At 45.7% G+C, this 10,128-nt stretch overlaps 1 protein-coding gene across 4 annotated transcripts in view; it reads right to left on the bottom strand.

Moving 5' to 3' along the window:
• The window catches only part of LOC122229941 (minichromosome maintenance complex component 3 associated protein), a 55,865-nt gene continuing 45,737 nt past the window's right edge, over positions 1 to 10,128 (bottom strand). For 3 of the 4 annotated variants that reach the window (XM_042955536.1, XM_042955538.1, XM_042955537.1), the window contains exons 24-29: positions 9,269 to 9,659; positions 7,672 to 7,929; positions 7,064 to 7,193; positions 4,973 to 5,179; positions 2,432 to 2,582; positions 1 to 1,307 (exon numbers count right to left, since the gene is read on the bottom strand). In XM_042955536.1, the coding sequence (XP_042811470.1) occupies positions 1,149 to 1,307; positions 2,432 to 2,582; positions 4,973 to 5,179; positions 7,064 to 7,193; positions 7,672 to 7,929; positions 9,269 to 9,659 (1,296 nt within the window). In that variant the 3' untranslated portion in view covers positions 1 to 1,148. Of the gene's footprint in view, positions 1,328 to 2,431; positions 2,583 to 4,972; positions 5,180 to 7,063; positions 7,194 to 7,671; positions 7,930 to 9,268; positions 9,660 to 10,128 lie in introns of all 4 variants that reach the window. The other variant, XM_042955539.1, reaches the window with a different exon arrangement.

Genomic DNA, 10,128 nt, shown 5'->3' with positions numbered 1-10,128 from the left:
TAGCATTATTTAAGGTCTTTATTGATGAACATGAAATTAATCACTGAAAAAATCCCTAAAAGAAGTAAATAGTTTTGTTCTAAGGAAGTAGGGATTGGCTGGTAGATTTGGTGGTCGTGGGATAAGAAGTTCTGTTCTTAGTGCTTCTGTTTTCTCAGTGAAATAAGCAAGGTCATCATCTAAGAATGCTGGAGGTTTGAGGAGAATGAGAAGATACAGTCTTCTTGGAGAGACTAAAGGATTATAATAGGGAGATGCTGAGTGCCAATTTCAGATTGGTGGTCATACTCAGCATCACCAAATTAATAATACCTCCTTCTGTGGATGGCTCAAATTTATCCTTCTTCCACACCAACTGCTAACAAACTCAAGATTATACCTTTCCTTTTTCACATGGATGGCTGCTCAGCACCCCTTTCGAGATTCCTGCCTTGTGTTGCTGACCAGAATTGCCCATATACCATCTTTAAAAGAAGTGACCAAGTCACTTCTCTCCTAATATCTTCCAACAAATGACTCCCACAGCACTCAGAATAAGGCAGCAAGGGTCTCTGTGGTCTGGCCTATCCCCCCTCACTTGGCAGTACTACCACACTGACACCTCCAGGTGCCATAACCTCTCAGCTACATCACATTCTGCCCAGTTCCACCCTGCACTCCCCTCCCGGAATTCTCTCTTCTCCACATAATCCTCCGGTCTCCCCTCTGCTTCCAGGGCAGGGATATGCCCTGCACACACCTTCAGATTGCTATGTACATATAACGTTGGCTCTCTTGGATGTGAGCTAGGTGGGCCTGGTGAGCAGGGTTCCTGTGTCTTGTTTGTCCCTGTGTTACTGATGTCTGACACATCAGTGATTGCAACTTAGAAATGAGTGATGCACACAGAAATGTAAGCTGCAAACTCCCTCAGAGCCTATGTTGGTGGGTGACAATGTGAGATGAAACGTAAGAATATCAAAGACACTACACAGGAGAAAAGAGCCTTTCATTCTGAAAACTTGGGATGGCCTCATTAGACACTCAAATGGTTTATTTGCATGATTAATAATCACATTTCCAACAGTGCATCAAACATCTGAGAAGAACATTATTTCGAGTAAAGGCAAAAATCTTCGGGAGACTCTCACTCTCTCAGGTCCCGTAGCTCAAATGTCCACCATGTCCAGCAGTGCAGAGAGATGGAGCTCAGAGGCAACTTCCTCCTCCCTTGAACTCTGCATCAGCCTTTCCAGGTACTTGAGCCGTTCAGTCACAGATGTGCCTGTTGCCTCTGACAACTGCAGTTGCTCCCTTGGCCTTTCATTCTATTTAAATAAAAAAGAACCTAAAAATAGTTTGGGGAGATCCATAAACCCAAATATATTCTCTTTGAAGGCAGTATATCTGATTCATGTTAGAAACTTCATCTGTGGCCTGCTGGGCTCAACAAACCCGTTTCTTGGCATCTATCATATACATCCTCCCAGCCTCTTTCAGCACATACATATACAGCTGGTATCACCTGCACATAGAATGTTTCTCTTCACTGTATCATCCACTTCCAGTGTCAGTCATTTTTATAAAATATAATTGTCAAGGGCTATGAGCTATTCCATCATATGTCCTGTAACTGTTTAACCTGACTCCCATCTTTGGATATTTAGTTTCCATTTTTTTATGCAGTATGATTAATACTACAGGTGAACAACAACAACAAAAACCCATCAATTTTTGTTATATATGGTAGTTTCTTTAGGGCAGAATTGTTAAGTCAAAACGTACAAACATTCTTAAGGTACCTGCCAAACTGATGAATGGAAACAGTATGCCTTCTTAATTTGCTTTTCTTCCCTATTGAAGGGCTTCCTAAAACCAGTCCAGGAGCACACTTTTTAAATGACCAGCATTATAATCTATGATGAAAACTCTGTTTTTGCTTCTGTTACCACTGAAAGAGGATCATGAGGTAGAAAGACCTTGAGCTTCGGAGCCAATCAGGTCTGGCTCTGAAAAGCAGCTCAGCCACACTCCTGGGTGAGCCCCTGACGTCTGTGATCTTACCTTCCTCGGTCATTAATTTTCCTCAGGGAAAGTTAATCCCGCAGAGGAAGACTGGGGTGATGCCAAGGCTTGGACATCATGTGCACAAACAGAAGCCACCGTCATCACCTTTGTTATTCTCCTCAATGCCCTCACTGCGTGTCAGAACACGGTTATGGGTTTTGTTCAATTTGTAAGCATGTTTTAATTCCACTCTCCCTTCATTTCACACATAGAAACTCAGAATTAGCTGGGCCTCTATAACACTGACAGATTAAGAAAAGATCTAATTTAAGCTAATAATTTATTGGTCATCACAATACCATATGATGAATGGAGATGTTACTTTTCCCCGCCATTCTCTCAGTCTTCAATTCTAATTCAAATGCCAAATGTACGCTCCTCCCACCTGAGGGCTGGTAGTGGTCACTGTCTTCATCACAGGTTCAATAGTCTGAGGCAGAGACACCAGGGTCTGAGGAAGGTAGAGGGGAAGGGATGTTGAATCTGTAAACACTCCTGCGTCTGCAGACAACCACTGCTGAAGCTGATCTTCAAACCTAAAGCATTTGAGAATGAGGAATAAAACATTTAACTATCATTCACTTTTCTCCTATAAATATTTTTAATTAAAAAAAATTTTAAGATTTTATTTTTTAGTAATCTCTATATCCAACATGGGACTCAAACTTACAACCCCGAGAATCAAGAGTCACTTGTTCCACCAACTGAGCCAACCAGGCACCCCTACTTTTAACCTTTTAAAGCTTTGCTTTTTACTAAGGGTAGAACAGTTATGAGAAGCAGAACCACACTCCTAAAAATTTTTAATCTTCTCTTTAATTTGTAAGTCCAATTTATATTTAACAGAAAAGGTCACATTTATCCAAACAACTGCTTTTGCATGTTACTTAACATTACTCATAATTCTCCCATTTGGTTTATTTTCTCTGGCTTATTTTGGTATTTATAATTAATTCTTATCTCTTGATGGATTATCCAGATGTGTGGATTGCTGCTTACAGTTTAAAATTAACTCAAAGTAATATCCCACCACCACCTAACACACTTGTTAAGATGTTCACTCCATCCACTTTTTTCACTGATCTTTTCAAGAAAAACAATCTGATCCAACTGCTTAAACGATACACACCTATGAAAGTCTACTTTGAAAATCATGACACATTCATTCACTCTTCCAACAAGCCCCCACCAAACACTACGCACCATTCTAGGTACCAGGGATACAGCACTGAAAGAAAAGAGACAAGGCCCAGCTATAAGCAGCTTATAGTTTAGTGAGGGGAGATAGACAAAGAACAAAAGAAAAGGGAAATGCAGTCTGAAGGTGAGAAAGACAAAGCAGAGACATGAAGACAGGAAGGGTTTGAGGGACAGGCAAGGAAGACCTCGCTGAGAAGCGGACATTTGAGCAGAGACTGGACATGAGTGTAATGTGAGCCACAGGGATATCTGGGGGTGGCTGAAGAGTTCCAGGCAAAAGAAACAGCAGGCACAAAGGCTTGGCTGTGTGCTACCTCACAGGTTGAAGGAGCAGAGGTCAGAAAGGAAATGGGAGGCAGATCACATAGGCCCTGCCCACCTCATAAGGATTCTGCCTTTCATTGGAGAGGAAGTCATTGGAAGGTTGTGAGCAAAGGAAAACATGACCTCTGCTTCACACGAAAGGTTCACACTGGGTCTGCCAAGACTAGACCACAGCCCACTGCAACATACGGTCCAAGTCTGAATACATTTTTGATAGAGACAATAGGATTTATGGATGAACTGGATGTGGAAGAATAATTCCAAAGCATTGGGCCTGGGCAGCTGGAAGGACAAAATCTCATCAACTGGGAAGACCATCTCAAATGGGGGAAAACCTGGAATTAGATTTGGGATGTTAGCTTTGAGATGGCTATCAGGCATCCTATAAATGACTAATGAAGATTTTAAGGAAGCCGTTGCATATTCAAATCTGGATTTCAGAGAACTCGGGGTTTTTAGATATGGAGTTGTCAGAATATTGACGTTATTTGAAATTGGAGATTATCACTGGGGAGTGGGGGTGCAAACAGCACAGAGGCTAGGTGAGGGGGTCGGGGGATGAAGAAGAACCCGGAGAGCCCTAGGGGGAGTTACCAGCTGGGCAGGAAAGGGACTAGGTCTCCTGCGAGGTAGGAGGGAGAGAACAAAGGTGTGGAACGCTGCTGGAGACTGGGGCTCATGGTCAGTTCAGCAAGCTGCTTGTGACTCTTACCAGTGCAGACATGGGGGCAGGGAGGGGCTCAGGAGAGACTGGGAGGACAGAAGGGAGGATCACACTGTTTGAGGAGTTTACGATCAAAGGAGCATGGCTCAGGCATGGTTCCCTGTTCTAGGGTGCTGGGAGGAAGGGGACATAACAGAGCAGCTCACGTGAGTGTCCTGAGTGGGTGGGAGATGGGATCCCAGCCAAGGGGAGGGGCTGCCCTTGGTGATAAGCTGGACCCAGGGAGGCTGCTGGGGGTGAGGGGATGGGGTAAAGGCCACCTTGTAAACTGCCTTCTTCCTGGTTCTCTTTCTCAGTAAAACCATTAAGAAGGGTGGTGGGAGACGCAGAGGAGTGTCTACGGTGTGGGACGACGCACTGGCACCCTCAGGCTTGCCAAGGGCAGAGAGCCAGTGCCAGCCACACATTCAGCACTCACTATCTACTGAAGAGACTCCATCAGCCAGCCATGCTTTCTCTCCCACCAGAAAACTTATGACTCTCAGTAATAAACAGTAATGAAACTGATTTCAAACAGTTTTAGACCTACTATCTAGGGCACTGCCTCTGCCTTCAAAGAGCTTATACTTCACACATCTGACTTGCCTTCTTTTTCAAACAGTCACGTCACTGTGATCCTTGCTAATCCAGCATGAAGGGGCCTAACGGACACAATAAACCTAAGGGAATAGACTTCACCTCTTGCTCTCCTCTTTCTCCAGCAGCAGACTCCGGGACAGACACTGGGCCAGGAGCTCCTGGGCGGAGGCTCCACGCATCAGATCCTGGGTGCTGGGAGCCCGCCCCTCTGGGCCATGCTCTACATTCCTCTTCCCTTTCCAGTGCATGTGCAGTATCGGAGCAGGAAACTTGTTTGCAGACGGGTGCGAAGACTTTATCCCCAAACTGTAAGTACATGTTTTGAAATGCTTATGGTCAGGAAGGAGGAAGAAAGGTTCCTCCAGCAGCAGGTAGAGTGTGCGTGTAGACACAGAGCCCCAGACCTACCCTTCAGAGCCCCAGACCTACCCTTGCCTACTTCCTGCTTCCCTCAGGGTCAGGCTTGGGCACAAAGGAAGGAAGGGCAACCTCTGCCTTACAGGAAAGGCTTACCTTCTCTCCTGGGCAACTGGGTGCTTGGATCTTCTCTACTCGGAGTTTGGTTTCCCATCCCAAGGTTATCAACAAGGTTCTATTTTACCCTAATGTTGGTAAGGTTCGTATTTTTACATTTAGCTCTTAAATCCCTGTGTAAGTAATATTCACAGAGGGAGAAAGGGGGTCTACTATTTTTATTTTTTCTAAATAGATGCCGTCTGTCCTCACTGGTTTCGCATGGTACTTTGTCCCATATGGTTTTTGTTTCTGGACTTCCTATTCTCATCTATTTGTTGTAACTTTACTATATGTTCTGATATGAGGCACAGCAGATCCTCCTTGTTATTTATTTATTTATTTATAATGTTTATTTGTTTGTAGGGGGAGGGGCAAAGAGAGAGGGAGAGAAAGAATCCCGAGCAGGCTCTGTGCTGACAGCACAGAGCCCGAACCAGGACTGGATCCCACGAACCAAACTTTGAGATCATGACCTAAGCCAAAATCAAAAGTTGGGTGCTTGCCCAACTAAGCCACCAGGCACCCCACCTCCTTGTTACTCTTATTCAAAATTTTCTCAGCAATTGCTACATATTTTCTCATCCTAATATATTTTAGAATTAACTTGTCAAGACCAGGGGGAAAATTCCTCTTTTGGGTTTTTGATTAGAAAAGCCCTGACTTTACAGTTTAAGAACTGACATCTTTACACCACTCCATCTTCCCATCAACAAAGCTAGCCGACCTCTCCCTCATTCAGGTTTTCTTTGCACCTTCAAGTCCCTGAGAGTTCCCTGCACAAGGGTTTAGTTCCTTTCCTGGATCAGTATACGTCCATATGTTAAGGGTTAGTTGCTGCTGTGAATGAGAATTTTTGTACATTTAAGTCCATCTGTCTGATCACCTGGCTGAACTCCAAATAGTTCTATGGATGTAACTGTTGATTTTCTTGAAGTGACAATTTTAACTGTCTAAAAACAACAGTTACTCCTTCTTTTTGGTATTTACACCATCTTATCTGTGTCCCTGCATCAGGGCAGCATTCCCAGGACAGCAGTGAACAAGTGAAATCAGGCAGCTCAGGCTGTTTTGACATTCATATTTCTAATGTCTTAGCAAGAAGGATTTTTTTTTTTTTTTTTTTTTTTTTTGGTAGTTTTATGGTGAAATGCCTTATGAAGGTAAGGAGTTTTTTTACCCAAGTTTGATAAGAAATTTTATCAAGAATGAGTATAAATTGGGTTTGGAGGGTACAGATATTAATAAAAGAACTTAAATACCTACTGAAATGATCACTATTTTTCTATGACAGCAAATTACAAGAGATTTCTGTTGTTGACATTGTTTATCCTGGGATAAAGCCTACTTGTGAACTTTTTTATGTACTGGAAAATTATATGTGCTAACACATTTTATTCAGTACTTTTGAACTAGGTTTGTAGGTGAGATGAAATGTCTGCTTTCTTTTGTCTAGATTCTCCTGGCTATGTTATGATTTCAGGGTCAGGTTTGTCTGATAAATGAGATGCTTGCATAAGAATGATCTGTTCCTGAGGTATTTGTCTAAATCTAACCACAGTGGGCTGGATTCTGTGCGTAGAACATTAATGTTCTGTCTCTGTACTCTGGAGGAGAATAATGCAGTTTGCTCTGCTGGCTGTCAGGACAGAAACACACAATACACACAGATCTCACCGCCCATGACTCAGATGTAGCTCCTTCTGTGTCTGCATTCTGGCTTGTTCCCATGACAAAGGAACATCATATGCTTTCAAGTGGTTTTTAAAAAAATATACACATATCTGACCATCTTCACTCAGAGCCTCTGAAAAAATACAAAAACAAATGAGAAAAGAGTATCAAAAGAGCAACAAGCAACAGGTGACCACTTGAAGTTTGCTTATACACTGATTTAAGAACAAGCCCTACTAACTAAAGCCATGCACTTATGTGACTCCCATGCTTGACGAAACATGCCTCACCATCCATGGGTCATTTAAGGTTCAGACAGGCTCAGGTCCAGACTGTGGCATGACCAGTACAACTACTCAGAGCTACCGAAATCTAACTTAGAGCCAGCCTAGGGGCCCATTTCAGGGAGATGGTTCCAGGCTCCCCCGGAATACTCCTAGCTCCTCCCAATGTTAACAGTCACCTGGAAGTCACTGGCTTAAAGGGGAGTCCTATAGAAAGGAAGGGCAGCGACCCACAGAAAAAGAAACATCAAAGTAAACATCTTTCTTTGCTGAAACTGGACCAAGTAGTTCTCCTGATGTGACCCCACAGCACCGAGCACTAATTACCTGAGGTGATAGGAAGCCTAGGGGGTGTCCAGTCCCTCAGCTTGTGGTTGATGCACAAGGCAATTATGTCATCCCATGGGATCTCGGCAACTGAGGGCCCTGCCCCCTGGCCCAGCGAATGGCTCTTGCTCTTCCACCTGCGGTAGGTTCTGCGGAGCAGGTTTTCCACCTGGGACTGGAGGACAGGCCGCGTCTGGCAAGAGCTGGGGATCTGGGAGGCATACTGGACCACCATGGAGCATACGGGGAGCCAGGGCGCTGGAGAGAAAACACCTCCTCAGTTACAAGATTTGGCCAGAGTATATAGGTGGACACTACACAAAATGTCTTCACTCCACATTTTCTTAGGAAAAGATAACTGTGTATTTGAGAAGTTTGCTTTCAAATTTGAATACAATAGAACCACAGCTGTTGAACAAAGAGCATCTCCCTCCCCACGTCCCGTTAAGAGATGCAAACAGTCACCCTGGACAAAATAAACAACAGAGTCCAACCTAGAGGCTCTGATTATACAGGACTGTGGTTACACCAGAAATCTGTATTGTAAAAAGCACCCAGGGGAATCTGGTACCGGAAGTCTGGGCTTCTTTTGGGGAACCTTGCCCTAGCTCATATTTACATCGTGTGGTTTGCTTCCGTTTGGGTTTCTTCAATAACGAGCATCTATGAGACCTACTGAAGACCACACCCCATTAAAAAAAATTTTTTTAATGTTTATTTTTGAGAGACAGAGCATGAGTGGGGGGAGGAGCAGAGAGAGACGGAGACACAGAATCCGAAGCAGGCTCCAGGCTCTGACCTGTCAGCACAGAGCCCAATGCGGAGCTCAAACTCACAAACAGTAATAAGATCATGACCTGAGCCAAAGTCGGATGCTTAACTGAGCCACCCAGGCACCCCCACAACCCAAAGTTTACCAGGGTACCTGAGGTCTCTGTTCAAAGGCCCAAAGGAGAGTGGCCGTGCCAAGGCCATGTATTGTACTACATAAGTAGCAAACAGCCTCATTCCCTCCTAACAGTGTGAGCAAAGGAAGGGACAGCCTCCTTGCCCAGCCCAGGGGACCTATAGAGTCTTCATCACAACAGCCTCACCTGGGCACAACCAGAGTCACAGAACAGAGGTTTCTTCGACAAAGAAGGAACACTGGTGTTAAAGTAACAGAGTGTCATGGTCCCAGCGGAGCCAGCAATGTGGGCAGGGCTGCCTGGTCCCCACGCTCTTTGCCCCCACACCCTGTGGCAAAGGCAGGATAGAACCTGCTGTCAATTCAGAAACCGTGGGCCTTGGGCTACGTGTTCAGGCCAACACCACTTACCACGTTCTTTCCTGGGCCGTGCGGACACCCACAGGCTGCTCTATTAGTGATGAAGGGCCCACAGCCCCCCACAAACAGCCCCAACTCTGACTCCTAAACCCAAAGGCAGGTGTGAATGGGTATAGTGTGGGAGCAGGGGGCGCACAGTGGATGAGGACATACAAATCTCACATCAGCGCCCAATACCTGCCAGATTATCACTATAGTAAGAACGGAAAACAGGAGACTTAGCTGTCCCACATTCCTCCCCAGCCAGGACCCCTTAGCAAGAGCACGTACCCCCCGGGGGTGGAAGGTCCATCTGTGGAAGCTGGAAGCCAAGCACAGCCTGCCTTAACCAGGCCAAGTGCTCCGGGGCATTCCAGTGAAGGTGAGGAAGCAGCCGGCTGCCCCCTACTTCGGCAAACTCAGTGACAGGCCAGGACAGGTCGCACAGCTGTTCAGATGACACCAGGGAGGCCAGGAAGTGCAGCACACTGTTGAACAGCTCAATGATGGCTCCAGGCTCCTGTGAGACCAGGCCGCCCTGCCGCCTCTCTCTTCTGTCATGGAAAAACCGGCCGCTAAACTCACGGCCAACCCCATCTTCCACGTACTGAATGAGGGTCTGGCAGCAAAGGTCAAGGCAACAGGGGCAGTGGGAGACCAGCCACTGCACAGCCCGTGAAACCTGAGACGCAAAAACATTCAGGAGAGACTCGGTTAAACGGTTCATCCTGTTTTTCAGAAAGAGCTTCCCGAAAGTACCTCTCTCACAGCTGTCACAGCAGGTGCCACGGGGAACACCAGCTTCTCAACCACACTAGGAAGCGGGCAGAAGCTTCCACGGCACTAGAGTTCCGCCCCCTATGCCTCCCAGAGAGGGGCTCCAGGTCCCATCTTATCCCGAGGAGTAAAGCCTGCAGGGTCACCCTGGAAGGGCTCAGGCCCAAGGTAACCCAGCCCTGCACACCACCTTCACCACGCACCGAAAGGGAAGCCAGGGCCCCCCATGCTTAGGAAGCCCAGCACCTTGCTGCACACCCACATACTCTCACACCCTCTAGCTTCCCGCAGTTACTTTCATCGTAATTCCAGGCACTTCTTTCCCAAAATGGAACTATTACAACAAAACCTCTAAAAAAAATTTACATGAACAA

This window comes from Panthera leo, chromosome C2 (genome assembly GCF_018350215.1).
Source record: "Panthera leo isolate Ple1 chromosome C2, P.leo_Ple1_pat1.1, whole genome shotgun sequence".
NCBI lineage: Eukaryota > Metazoa > Chordata > Mammalia > Carnivora > Felidae > Panthera > Panthera leo.
Note: the sequence above shows the minus strand (reverse complement) of the source record. Positions and strands in the feature narration are given on the sequence as shown.